Raw genomic sequence first — 14,808 nt, forward strand, 5'->3', positions numbered from 1 at the left:
TGCTGATTCGCAGACGCGGGCTGATGTCCAGATGGCAGGCGCCTTCCGGTAGAGGTTTTTTTTTTTTTACTTCCACCCCAACAAACTGCTCAGTCACAGCGGCCCCCAGCCTGGACCCCCAGCCTGGACCCCCAGCCAGGACCCCCAGCTACCTTCCAGCACCATCAGCTATCCTGGGTCACCACCCTCTGTGAGCCACCAGTCATCAAAAACAGAGCATCATCTCCCACGCCAGTATTCCACCGCCATCGCCGCCACCATTCCAGACTGAAGGAAATGACACGGGCACATCACCGCGTTATAATACACGCCGCAGGAGATTTGGGAGACACTAGGAAGAAGAAAAAAAAGAAGGGGGGACCGCGCAAGGTCATCCGTCTCATTTTGCGAGTGAAGCCGCGGTTATTACAAAGTCAAAATGAAAAGGCTCGTCCCCAGGTCACCTGTCTGACACATGATGGATGTCATTTAACCTCCCCAGCAGCTGGTTACGGGTTCAGACTCCTGGAGTAAATAAGGCGGAGGGGGCAAAGTTGAAAACATCTCTGCGCCCCCCCCTGGATTCATTTTCTAGCCAATATGACAGAGTCTGCCTCGGACGAGTAAATCATTCTTCAACATCAACAGCGGCAATGCTCCCCCCCCCCCCCCCCCCCCCTTTGCGTTAATGTATGCAAATGAGAGTTCAGGATAGATTTACAGGAACTTGTACGACACAAAGCCCCCCCCCTTCACACTACACCTCCGATGTGAATTAACATCAATATTTATCTTAGTTCTATTATCCAATTTCTACCTCATTCACATGCTAATTGCTACAATTACCATTAAATAAAGGCCTCGGTTCAGAGGAAATAACCTGCTGGTGAGCACTTGAATCACTGACTCGTCACCTGTGCTCACACACACTCACACACACACACACACACAGACACGGATGCCACATGCACACACACTCACAGATGTGCCTACGCAGAGTCAGTTAACATCAGCTGCCTGGTGCATATTTAAAGCTGTAAACACTTTATCATGCAGCTATAAGCGTACCTATACATTTAGCCCATATGACCGTTACATGCTCATCCTGTGGCAGAGCTAACCTGGGAGCGCAGATAGAGAATTTGTCCGATTTCCTCCTCTTTGTTCAGTTGAAAGCTATGTTACTTCAGACGTATGAGTCAGAGAGGCAGACAGCTGCAGCATGAAGCTCCATAGATTGAATCATTGGATGCCATATGTGCTCTATCATTTACAAACATGAAATACTCTTTTTGGCGGACAAAAAAAACCCCACAGTGTGTTCGCAAACATTACAGGTAATCTGGATCCCCACGGCAAAAAGAGTGTTAGATAAAAAGTGATGGAAACACAGCAAACGTGCGCTTAACTCACGGCAAAGAGACGAGAAAAAAAGGCGAAGTGAACGAAAGCGTGAAGGACTCGCCGGAATTGGGAACAAATGCTGGCGTATAATGACCGCAGCAATGCGGCGGGAGAAGGCGGGGAGGGGTTAACATGAAAGCCCCCCCCCCCCCTTACACTCAATGTTACCTGGAGGGCTGAAGACGTCGCGTCCCACCTTCACCGTTTTTATTGGAGACGACGCCAGCGTGTCAGTGACAGCGAATGTCCAAGTTGAGCGGGGAGGAGATTAGATTAACTCCCCTGTGAAAGAGCCTTGTCTGCTTCCATTGCGCATCCTGTCTCGTTAAAAAGACACAGGTACGCCACTGCAATAAGCAGGCAGCGCTGACATGGGAGTCGTGTTGGGAATACCGGGAGTGAGTGGGAAAAAACCTATGGAGTATTCTTCAAACGCAAACACACGCTGACACACAGGTTTCCTCTCGGGCCCTCTCCTCTGAGCAATGGCCTTACACCAAGATCAAGCGCGCGATCCTTCAGGACCATCGGGCTACATGCTACACCGAGGCCCACCAGACCCCACGGTTACTCCCTCAAGGGCCCCTCTTCCTCTGCAAGGACGTCCATTTTATACACTGACGGCACAGATGTGTTGCAGGTAAGAGAACCCAAAATAAAAGGGCCTGAAACTCAACTGGAAAGAGGAGCGGAGCCCAGGTAGTAACAGAGTTATGAAGTTCCATCGCCTTAGGGCAGCAGGCAAACTCTGCTCATTGAATCAGCGGCAAACGCAGGGAAGTGAATTCAGACCGTGTCGAGAAAACAAAAATAAAAGCAGAGAGACAGCGGCGCGTACAGGAGGAGGGAGAGAGGTGGACGCCGACTCCAAAAAATACAGAGAGAAAATCCAATTCTGCTCTCAGGAGCGAGATCGACGTTCCTGAAGCCTCGCAGGAAACTGAAATCTTAAAGCGAGGAAGAAGGAGCCTTTTTTTTTTGTTTTATTCTTATGTGGAGCGAGGGGACGCCGAGGGGGCCGAACCCTCCCCTACCGGAGGAATATGCATGAAAAATGATTGGTAATGTCGGAGGAAGTCGCGCCTTTTGACCCGCCGTCGCAATCAGGGGAGCCGCTGACCTTTGCTGACAGCAGAATATGTTACGCCGTCGTCTCCTCGTCGTAAAGTATTAAAACGTGCGCCGCAAAGATCTATTAGTTTGCTCTTTATCCTGACAGAACAAATAATACCGAGGCATATTCCCAACAGCCCCCCCCCAAAAAAAGAAAGCGTGAAGAATATCTCAGTAATTCAAAGTGACGCGCTTGGAATGAAAGAAACGTACAAGAAAATAAATTCTTAAATGAGCGGCGGGCGGTCGGTGGTAAATCCATGGCGGTCGGTGGCGTTAAGGCCGAGCGGAGGGCCGTGTGGTGGCGGCCGCGACGGGGACGGATACGGCGCCTCGCTGTCTATCTTACGCACACAAACCTCCCTCGTAAATTACCTTGAGCCACGTAGAATTTACGAGCCAGAGATATCTCACTGCCGGCCCATCATTTCCATGGCACTGTCGCCGTAATTCTCTCCAAAACTGCCCAAACCCACGGATAAAAAAACGGCCACGGCGGGTAAAGGGTGAAGAAGAAGAAGAAGAAGAGGGAAGAAGCGGAGGCCCCCTGGATGATATGGGGGGGGGGGGGGGCACTCAGACACAAGAGGGAGTGGGAAGAGGACAAATGTGAGAGGAGGAAGAGGAAAGAGGAAGAAGTGGCTCTGTTTGCTCTGCATGAAATCAAGCGTCTGGGAATTTGTCGAATTGGAAGATGAGTCAAATTGCAAAGGTGTTGAGCGGCCCGGCTACGTCTCTACCTCTGCCAGCGCCGGCGTGCGGCTCCTCGGCTTGACAACGGCTTTTACCTTTTGAAATATGTGTTTGTGTTTCGGCTCGACAGACAGAGAGAGAGAGAGAGAGAGAGAGTGTGAAGAGATTTGGGGGGAGCTTTTAAAGCGCTATCATGGAGTAGGTGGAGGACGGCGGAGTGTATCAGAGAGGGCAGTCCGCACATGCTGCCCTGTGAGATTGGATTCTCACCCGTGAAATGTAAGCACACAGAAAAACGGCTCGGCGGCAACAACCTCCAATTTACACAGCAATTTTCCACTCGCTCGCGACAGAACTAAATCGCATTTGTCTCCTTCACGTCCCTCGCCCGCTCGCCCCGCTCGCCCGCCCTAGAATTCCATTCATATCCAGTTAATTAGCGCTTCCTCGCTCCCGCGCTCAGAAAGAGCAATCATTGGACGGAACGCGCCGGGGTAATTTATTAGTTTATTACAGTTCATGGAGGAAGCCGGAATGTGTTGGATATTAGAATGATTACTTGTGTTTGTGCTGATCGCCGTCTGTGTGACGAAGAGGCGAGCGAGAGAGAGAGAGAGAGAGAGAGAGAGCGAAAGTTATTTACCAAAACAGCTGGATGGATAAATTAGAGCCTTTCTCTACGCGACAGTATCTCTGCAGACTGCGCTGTCTCGACATTTCTGGGTGAAAAGCGACGTCTCTCAAGCTTTACTCCCTCCTTTGAAAACGTTAATTGCTATTCATTACTCGCTATTGCTGAATGATAACAATGTTGGGAGTTACAATTCTGAGTCATTAAATTAGAAGGAAAGGCATGAATAGGAGCGGGGAAATGGAAAATCCTCGTCCCCGCCGAGCCTCCGCTATGATTGGAGAGAAGCCTTGAAGGGGGGCCGCAGGAGTGTGCCGCTGACCCCCCCACCCACCCACTTCCCCGCCCCTCCTCCCGTCATCACTCCACCACTTCCAGAAGGACACTCGGCGCTAATACGGCACTTAAACAGGCGGCGGGAGCAAACGCGCAACTTACACGACTCAACATCCCCCCGCCCGCCCTCTCTGCGCTCTGCATGTACACAAACACACACTTGTGCACACACACACACACTCGGCGGCAGGCGCACGCGATCCTGTGGAGGCTGTAATCTGTAATTTGTAAGTTCCATTTGTTTTTAACACACACCAAAGCAGCGTGTCCTGTGGGACCTAATAAAACCTCATAAGCACACGGAGAGAAAGCCCGAGGCGCTGCTCTTTCCCACAGATCTCACCTTGATAGATGATTTTAGAGAAACACAGAGGCGTGCTCCACTAACAAAGTGCTGCAAGAGAGGAAGGAGGGGAGAAGAGGAGAAAAAACAGTGATATTTAGACTCGCCGTCTGCGGGGAGGAAAAGTGAGGGAAGGAGAGAGGGGGGGGGTGGGGGAGGAGGAGGAGGATTTGGGTTAAATTACACAAGCTTTGCTCGTTTGGTAACGATTACCCAACGCGAGGCAGAGCGATCAGTGGGATACCTGTTTGGCCGAGCAAACAAGAGAGCAAGCCGTTTACCGTCTTTCACCCTCCCGTCGTTTGCGCGACGCAGAGCCCGGATCAACCTCGTCTGCAGCCAAGGCCTCGTCCCTCATCCTGAGGTCGGATCCCCCCGCGTTCATTTGTCTCGCGGCGTCAGAGGGAGCGGCCGGCCGGTGGAGATTCACGGCCATTACTTTATATTAGTTTGGGTCTCTAAAAGCAAACGTGCCATAACTGGCCGATCCAGACCCCCACCTCCGCTGTATAGAAAAGTAATAATAGTAAAAAGGCTCATTTAATTTGGAGAAACAAAAACAATTATGAATCTGCCCGGGTAGGAGTCGTCTGCTCGCTGCTCTTGTGCTTTCGGTTTCTCGTTTGGAAGAAGAAGAAGAAGACGAAGACGAAATTGAAGAAGACAAAGACGAAGACGAAGAAGAAGAAGAAGAAGAAGAAGGAGAACTAGAAGAAGAAGAAGAAGAAATACCTGTGGACCGTTTCAAGGAGAACTTGGAATCAATTTCAAGCCCCATTTCATTTTATACGGCCACACATGCTGACCCACAACACCAGAGTTCAAATATTGATCTTTTTTAACAGATGATGCAGGGGTGTATGTGTGTGTGTGTGTGTGTGTGTGTGTGTGTGGTGCTCGTCATAACACACGCCGCCCAGCTTGCGTACTTAAAAAGAAAATAATTGAATAATGAGATTGGGAACGATAAAGAAACAGGACTTGGAGGAGGACAGGGCGCTGATATGAGGAATCATTTCCTCCAGCTTGAAAACGTCGGCCGCTCCAATGAAGACGGATAATGACCTTTGGAAAAACAAAATTTCACTGTTTGCCCGCAGATCTATTTGTCAGCAGCAGAGGCGGCGGCGGCGGCGGCGGCGGGCTTGTCTTTTGGCGGTGAGGAAAACAGGCTCACAGGAGCACGAGGAGAAGCGGTAATAATGCTTGGCTGTTCACCGCTGCCATTAAGCCGGCGGTGATAAAAAGGTGCACTGCTTTTAATGGCTCCTGATAGCTTTTTTTTCCTCTTCCTCCTCTCCTTCTTCTTCTCTCCTTTTTTTTTTTTTTACTTGTACGGCCACTCTGTTAACTCAGCACATGGGGTAATATGTCTCATTTGAGAGGGTCCCGCCGCGAGGAGAATGCTTGAAGGACAGTGCGAGAGTGACACTACATTATAAACATAATAATCACAGCTGGCTAAGATACCGCAGTAAAGAAATAATTGGACTCAAGCTGGTCGGGCTGCTTAAGCATTTTAGCGGCGCCATTTGCAGAAATAGAAAAACCTCGGGACAGATTACGTTCAGCGGGAACAGTATGAAAATAAAGAAGACTACAGCCTCCCCCACCCCTGTGTGTGTATGTGTGTGTGTGTGTGTGTGTGTGTGTGTGTGTGTGTATGAGAGAGAGAGAGAGAGAGAGTGTGTGTGTGTGTGTGATGTAGCGAGAGCTCCCGCGTTGTAAAGACACGGAGCCGTTGTGTCGTCGTCTCTTGTCTCGCTCTTTCTCTCTCTCTTTCTCTCTCTCTCTCCCCTCGCCTGCCCCTTGACTGGCCTGCAGTCCTCTCCTGGCCCTAAAGGGGGCGCTGGAGCAAACCCAGCAGCAGGAGTGACCTTTCAGACCAGGAAATACCACACAGTGGAATACATGAGTTGCTAATTGAAACGCTATGCGGGATGCTTTGCTAATTTTAGACGCGTTGAATCAAAAATGCTAATATGGACGAATAGCAATTATGTTTTTGTTTTGTCAAAACGCACAAATAATTGACGGAGATGAAGATGAAGAACAGACTATTCTGAATCAAGCGAATCAAGCTGAATCGCCGGTGTTTCCCCAAAAACTGCGGCTGCTGACATACTGTGGAATGAACAAACGTGTGTGTGTGTGTGGGTGTGTGGGTGGGTGTGGGGGTGTTTGTGTTGTGGCATATAAGCTTGACCTCAGGTGTGTATTGTGTTTTGGTGCTGAGTATTTCATGACGTTGCCAGGGTTTGTATTAGCATGTGCGCTCAGTCTAATTAACGTTTCCTTTTTGTTTTCCTGCTCCTGTCGTGTTCAAAATAAAGGTTAATTAAAAGCTTTGGCAAGAATTTCGCCTTGTTACGATAAAAGTAGAGTAATTATTGTGGGGTGAGGACATCTACAACTTCAGCTTTGTTTCCCAGAAGTGGAGTATATTAGCATCAACAGCACTATGAATGCTAATGCAGTGACACTGTAGGTCTACAATATAGACAGGAGCACTCCAGGCTACCGCTCACCATTAATGAGTGGAGGATATTTAGCATTATTGGCAAAATGTAAATATACATTTATTGACGCGCGGCTCTGCATTTCTCATGCAAAGCCCTGCATGTGTCCTCCTACGGACGACAAGAATTCAAATATGTGTGTTTGCATTAAAGCAGGAGTCCTGGTGGATAAGCCTCGGCGGCGAGTAAATCTGTGGCGCCGTGTGTGCCGTTGGTCTGTGCCGAGAACAAATTTAATTTTGTTCCATTTACAAAGGTCTGGCGGAGTAAGACGGTGCGTAGCCTTAAGAAAGAACACAAGTCAGCCTGGCTGTGAAGTCAGTCAGAAGAACAAGGCAGCGCTCGCTCACACACCAAATGAAATTTCAAAATAAACGACTGAGCTGTGATTTACAATTCTCCTCCGGGGCAGAGAAAAGTGAGAAAACATTTCAATCAGCCCCTCCGCCTTTGTTATGCTGCTATGAATCAGCTGTTTAAGGGACAAAACAGCTGAACGGCGGCGAGAGAGAGAGAGAGAGAGGGAGAGAGAGAGAGAGAGGGGCCAATGATTTGGCACCAAAGGACACCGAGCGTACTGAAAGGTATATTCCAGAGCCCACAGAATTGGGTTTTAAGTTTTTTCTGATTTCACTTGATCGAAATCTGAGCGCTCGACTTAACTGGCCGGGGAAACGGAAAAAAAACCCAACCAGGCTGGCGTTGCTCTGGGATACGGCGGAGAGATTTCCATCTATAATAACACAACAGAGGGAAACCGGATAACTCGTGAAAATGGATGTAACGGATATCAAACTCAAGTGGTTAAATGATCACAACACGGCTGCATGTAGAGCCGGCGTCAAACGGAACAGACTATTGTGCTTTAGCCCTTCTCCCGAGAGGTCGGGAGAAAGGTGGAGTGCTGGGGGGGGTCTCTCTCTCCTTGGCTCCCTCTCCCTCCCTCTCCATCTCCCTCTCTCTCCATCTCTCTTTCCAGTCCCCGTTGGAAGCCCTGGGAGGCCGCGGCTCATTTCTCAAACTCATCTCCAATGCACCCACACAGGCCTAACGAGAGCCCATGTAGGGACAAAAACCTATTAGGTCTCCCCAGTTACAGACAGCGTCTCCATTTACAGCTGTCAATAGTACAGCTTGGCCTACAATAATTATCCCCCAGGAAGGAGGCGTCTCTGCATGGCTCACATTAGTCCGTCCCCGGGAGACCGCCAACCTGAATCCTTCGATATCTAAAGTCCCCATGAATAGCGGCGCTCGGGGAGGCAGGATCAAGGCCTGAACCGAGAGGGGGAAGTGTGTCACGAGTATTCCCAGGCCTCGGTACATCCCTCGCCTTTAACCAGATGTGTGTGTCTGCGTGCGTGTGTGTGTTTGGAGTGAAAGGGGGGGTGGAATGTCAGCACGCACAAGAGTCAGTGGTAGCAAGAGAGATCAGCATGTGGATGAGGAGGGGGAGGAGGAAGAGGAGGAGGAGGAGGAGGAAGAGGAGGAGGCCGCTGAAACCAGAGAGCCCAGGCAATTCCTCCCAGGCTCCTAACAGGACGCACTGACATGAAAGGATCTCCTTTTCTAGGTGAACCAAACCGTTTACGACGACACCGAAGCCACGTACAGTTAAGGGGTAAATTCAAAACAGGCCCGACCGTGGAAGCCACAAAAAAAGAAATCAATAGACGTAACAATAACAATAGACATCAGTGCAGCGGAATGCCGTGATAGAAAATCCAATTACAAATCAAAGGAAGCAATTTTAGAAAACGAGAGATCTGGAGATAAGTCCGAGAGAGAGAGAGAGAGAGAGAGAGAGAGAGAGAGAGAGAGAGAGAGAGAGAGAGAGAGAGAGAGAGAGAAGTGACATGAAGACAATAACAACTGCTGCTTTCTCTCTTTAGACATAAGTAACATCCTGCTTTCCACTGAACAGCATCGTCTTAGATAATAGAGTTACATTTACGAGCATTGCCATATGCCCACCCAGTGGCTGGTAAATAGAAAATCCATGAGATGCCATGCTTTTATGGCTCTAAAGACAGCTACTAACTACCACCAGCAAACCTGGGCTACCCCGTCAGCCTGTACCGTAAATATATTTATACTTTAATACGGGCCTACAGCGGTGAGCATTGCATCCCGTAAAAGCCTCAGCACACTGTAATTCATAACTCTCTCAATATCCACTGCCATAACTCACGAAATGAGGCACTACAATACAAATTGACGGTAGGAGAAAAGTGACATCATCCTGCGGATGAAGCCCGCACCCCATGTGGTACAGAAAGAAAGAGAGAGAGAGAGAGAGAGAGAGAGAGAGAGAGAGAGAAAGAGAGAGAGAGAGAGAGAGAGAGAGAGAGAGAGAGAGAGAGAGAGAGAGGCCCCCTGAAAAGCTTCCTGTCGGGAGGAGGAACAGCCCTTCACGGTGACAAAAAGGCAGCAGTGCTATGATATCGCCACTTTTTGTAATCAGAAGCTCACAGTTCTTCCGCCACACCGCAGGGGGTCTCTCCTTGTGTTAATGAAAACAAACATTTAGCCGGGATTTATACACGCCGCAGCCAACTACAAAGAGCATCAAAGCAAACTGCCCGAGAACACACACGCACACACACACACTCCCAAACGCCGCCGCACACAAATAAATGCGAGGTATGCTTGGGTAATCTTTTATGTAATAAACTCCGCTCTTCCTGCGATATCACGCGGCGCCATGTTCAAACATAATAAGCAAAGCTGTTCGGGGGCCCAACTTAATACAGAGTCTTATTTGAAATGCAAACAAAGTGCGAGGCGTTCAGAGGCTATCACCCCAATCTAGTCCCCTTCTGTTCTCGAGCTGTCGCCGCTCGCTGAGGCCGGCGCCGTGGCAGAGGGAGGGGGGCGGCGGTGCGGGGGAGGCGAGGAACACCGGTGTCCTGCCAATGATGGCCGGTGTGGGAAAAGGGCAAGCGAGAGAGAGAGAGAGAGTGAGAGAGAGAGGGAAGAGGAGCCTGACCACAGTGTGATGCACTGGGTTCGTTTCCCTTCCAGCGACTATTTACCACAAAACAAAGTCCAGATATAAAAATTTGACGTTTTATGGAAACAGCAGGTGAAGTTTCAAGTGTCTCTGTAGTACTTATAGGAAAGACTGTGAATGAAAACACACACACACACACACACACACACACACACACACACACACACACACACACACACACACACACACACACACACACTCACACACAGGTTTACTTGCCTGTAGGATGGAAATATACCCAGGGACGTAAATTCAAATCTATACCATATAAATTGATACAAATAATTAATGTAAGCTGAGGGTAATAGAACATAAATATATGTTGAGTTATTTCCCGTAATGCAATCATTTATAAGGCGACGTTTGTTTATTTGTTTGTCATCAACAGATTTTTACTTTAAAGCTTTGATATTTTTTACAGTGGACATATTTTAGCGTGTGAATGAAAACAGGGTTTCCTCTGGGAAGCCGTTGTGCGTGTGCGTGTGTGTGTGTGTGTGGGTGTGTGGCGACCCCCAGCCTCCCCACATCGCACCCAGCTACAGTGTGTGTGTTTATGTGTGTGTATGTGTTTGTGTGTGTGTGTGTGTGTGTTTGTGTGTGTATGTGTGTGTGTGCGTGTGTGTGTGCCCACACCGGACAGATGGGTGGGGGTGAGGTGAGGTGGGGGGGCTGGCAGCCATTAACGCGGTGGTGGGGGAGAAATCCTGGGCACCCTCGCTGTTATTTCCCCCCGCAGTAACACACTGTTTACAACACACACACACACACACACATGTGCTTGTGGTAGTAAAAACAGAATTGGATGGTCTCCCTCCCCCCCCCCCCCCTCTCTCTCTCCCTTGCAAACCCACCCCCCAATTCCCTGAATTAAAACATGTGAATTATTCAGCAGACAGACGGACGCGCGGCCTCTTAAGAGTCACCTTGTTGTTGATTTTTTTCCCTTCATCTTCTTCTCCTTCTTCACCTCCCTTCAAAAAAAAAATCGCGGTCTTCAGGTTTCACAAAACAAGAGGATCAGTGACAGAATCAATTTCCAAAGAGAGGAGGGGGGAGGGAGGGGGGCAGCAAAAGGAAAAATCAATGTTAATTTACAGTGGTATATATAATTATTCCACACGCTGGGCCGAGTTTGGGATCGCGCTGCGTGCATGTGTGTGTGTGTGTGTGTGTGTGTGTGTGGACGTCAGCTGCAGGCCTCGTCCATGAATCAAACACAGGGCAAAGTGAGGAAGAGCTCCAGCAATTTGAAGAAAGAAGAACTCACTCCAAAACTGTTTCAAAGCGATAACGGCGAAAAAGGCAAGCCGGCCCGAGATGTTGAAATAATTCACTTATCCCCTCACAGATTCAACCGCGTGTGTGTGTGTGTTTGTGTTTGTGTGTGTGTGTTTCTTCCCTTCGCCAAGTTAAAATGCACTCGAGCTGGAACTGCCTGCAAATATATTTCTTTAATTTAATTGAATCAATAGTAATGTAATCTCATATAATGACTTCAATGATTTCTGTTTGGTTGTGTGTGTGTGTGTGTGTGTGTGTTTTTTTCCCAGCAGGCATCACGGTCGTCTCGCTTCTGGATTTTTATCGGTTTGAAACTCTGTGCTTGTGTGTGTGTGTGTGTGTGTGTGTGTGTGTGTGTGTGTGTGTTTTGTTTTTGCCGTTAAACGTTGGATTAGTTCTGCTCGGGGGTCAGCTCAGGTGAGAGACATAAGACGTGATGTGCGGCCCAAAAAAAAGAAGAAGAAGAAGAAGTATATAAAGAAGACGTTTGCTCGCCTGATTGTTTACAAACACGGGCTGCGGTGAAAAGTGAACACCAAGACGAAGAAGAAGAAGAAGAAGAAGAAGAGGAAGGAGGATCCTGGTTAGGAGATTTGATGCTATAGAAATATGCCGGCGAAAGACAGAAAACAAACCGAATGAACACACTCACACACACACAGTCATGAAGTCATGAAGCAACTGATACTTTACATCACTCTTATCACCAATTCACTGCTTTAGAACTGCAAAGAGAGGGAGGTGTGTGTGTGTGTGTGTGTGTGTGTGTGTGTTTGGGGGGGGGGAGTAAAGTAAGGAAATAAGGACCGGAATGGTTCGGGGAAATGAAATGAAAGAGGTGAGGTGACCCCCCCCCCCCCCTTTCTTTCCCACAAAGGGCGGGTGGGGGTCAGGGGTTAGGGGGGGTGAAAGCACTCAGGGTAACGACACACAATGCGAGCGCCTGCGACGCTATCACGTGCTGCCCGCGCGCAGGCGGAGGAGCGGAGGGGAAGGATGGAGCGAGCGAGAGAGAGAGAGAGAGGGAGCGAGAGAGAGAGAGAGAGAGAGAGAGGGGTGGTGGTGGGGGGGGGGGAAGCGAGCGAGTCAGTCTTACCTCGGGTAGGTAGAGGAAAGCAGGGGGACACTGGAGGGAATGAGGTAGCATCCCAGAGCCGGAGAGCAGCAGGCAGCCCGAGTTGGCCATGGAGCTCAGCGTGGGGTAACGGGATGCTTTGCGCATTGAGTAGGGAGATCCTTTCGCTCTACTCTCTCGCTCTCTCTCTCTCTCTAGCTCGCTCGCTCACTCCCACACTCTTTCTCTCTTTCTCCTTCTGGTACAGCGTATCACTTCCTTTCTTCTCTCTCTCAGTCTCTCTCTCTCTCTCTCTCTCTAGCCCCGTTCGGTCCTCCCCTCTCTGCCTTTTCCCTGCCGCTCCTTCACTCTGCCGTGTTGTCGTCCGTGCCTCGCCGTCCTCCTCTCTTCGCCTTTTAAATTAGAATCTCCCTCTTTTGTGTCTCTATTCTAGCACTGGATGTAGCGCGGATGCAAGCGGCACACAGACAATGTGCATGTTCCACCTTTATCACTACACTGCTCTCTCTCTCTCTCGCTCTCTCGCTCGGTGCCTCCCGCTCGCTCTCTCACTCGCTCGCTCTGTGTCTGCTGATGTCTCTCTCCCGCTCGCTCGCTCGCTCTCTCTCTCGCTCGCACTATCCCTGACGCGACTCTGTTTACTTTGAGCACGATAAAAGCCAACATAAGCATTCAGACACAGAAGGGGAGGTTCTGTGCAAGACGAGGAAGGAGGGGGAGGAGGAGGAGGAGGGGGGGTAGTGAGAGTGGGAGTGTGTGTATGTGTGTGTGTGTGTGTGTGTGTGTGTGGTAGTGGTGGTGGTGGGGGGGTTGTGGAGCCGACAGGGGGGTTGGGTGGGTTAGGGTGGGGGTATGAAAGAGGTGGCGGTAGCATTGGTGGGGTTACTGATGAAGTCCCTGGTGTATTCATACATCAAACAGCGATGGCTGGAGAACAGAGGGGATGTGAATGACATTAGAACAGCTGATCCTGGGCATTAGCACCTCGTGGGACGCTGCATGCTGCCTTTAATTGCAGCCCCCCCAACCCGCAAACACACACACACGCACAGCACGCACACACACCCACACATGCGCGCTCAAGGACATACATACACACATACATAGGAGTGTGTACAGCAAGGCGGAGAAGATGTATTAAAACAAAAACACGGCATTATGAGGCCAAGTCGTGACATCCTTCTTCATCTGCGTTTACTGAGCTGTAAACACGCGCGTGGAGCCGAGCGTGCGGGGCGGCGCGCGCTAAACTGTGCGACGAGCTAAACACGCCTCGGCTCCATTCCTATGCGGATTTCTTGTGAATGGCGTATGAAGTGACTCTGAGGGAGCAGCCTGGCGCTCTGTATGTGTTCGCTACGTCACACACGTCAGCTGGGTTCGGCAAAGCAATTAGGCTATGGTTAGTTCAAATAAACTTGCCGCCAGTGCGCTCACGTGTACACTTCACTCTGACGTCTGTCTGTGCTGCCATTAAAGCAATATTCCTGTGATTTTACAAAATGATGGTGATTTTTGGTTCATGTATGTCCAAACTAAAAGAGAAGTGACTATGCCCGCCAAAATAAAAAGCTAAACATTCCGTCCTCACCTTCCCAACCTTAAATCTCGATTGATTGCTTAGGTTTAGGATTTGGCTCAGAAGTTTTAACACACGTATTCTGATTGAAGTCTACGCTGCACGAAAAGCTTAGACGAGGTGTTTTCATAGATCTTTAGCGAGCGAGTTCTGTTTTCTCTGCTTGTCTGGGTCTTTGTAGTGTTTGGTGCATTGGCCTCGCTGGCAGGAGGAACGGGGGTCCTGCTGCGGGAGACACAACACCACCGGAGAGAGGAATGAACTCACTCAGAGATGCTAGATTGTACCAAGTGGGGGCGGTGGGAGGAGAAGCCTGACCGGTAAACTACACATGCAAACCTGTAGTTCTTTGACTCGCGGGAATAGGACAACTCCGGTCAATTCCGATGAGGGCAACGTGAGCGGCACACCTCCACTGATAGCCATCTTTATTGTGAGTATAGACTCTTGTGTCTTGGTTGAAGAGTACATGATCCGCCTAATTATTTCACACAAAGATCAGTCACCATAGACGTCTTACACGCTTTGGGTGGAATGATTTTGTACCGCCGCTAAAGATGGGAAGCCATCTCGCCCTCTCTCTGTCTCCCTCTCGTTCTGTGTGTGTGTTTGTCTGTCTCTCGCTCTCGCTCTCTTCTTTTTTTGCTGTCTGTCTCACCCAGTTAATATTTCAAATGAGCGCTGCCAGATCGCTCCCTTCAAAGGGAGTTGCTGGAACGTTCTCAACGGTGCCTGTCTTCTTTTTTTTTTTTGTCATGTGAAATCAAAGCTCTCAAATGTGCCGGAGTTATCCCGAGTTAACTCTCAGCTTTCGAGTGCTGCTTTTCTGCCCAATTAAA

General features: G+C 49.4%; 1 protein-coding gene across 1 annotated transcript in view; it reads right to left on the reverse strand.

The window, feature by feature from the left end:
* LOC142992487 (RNA binding protein fox-1 homolog 3-like) overlaps positions 1-12,501 on the reverse strand; it is a 72,292-nt gene extending 59,791 nt beyond the window's left edge. Inside the window, exon 1 of the mRNA XM_076142952.1 lies at positions 12,412-12,501. Within this exon, the coding sequence (XP_075999067.1) occupies positions 12,412-12,501 (90 nt within the window). The remainder of the gene's footprint in view (positions 1-12,411) is intronic.
* Between the last annotated feature and the right edge of the window lie 2,307 nt (positions 12,502-14,808).

Source organism: Genypterus blacodes, unplaced genomic scaffold (genome assembly GCF_046128005.1).
Source record: "Genypterus blacodes isolate CSIRO-AG114 ecotype Tasmania unplaced genomic scaffold, CSIRO-AGI_Gbla_v1 ptg000022l_1, whole genome shotgun sequence".
Classification (NCBI taxonomy): Eukaryota; Metazoa; Chordata; class Actinopteri; order Ophidiiformes; family Ophidiidae; genus Genypterus; species Genypterus blacodes.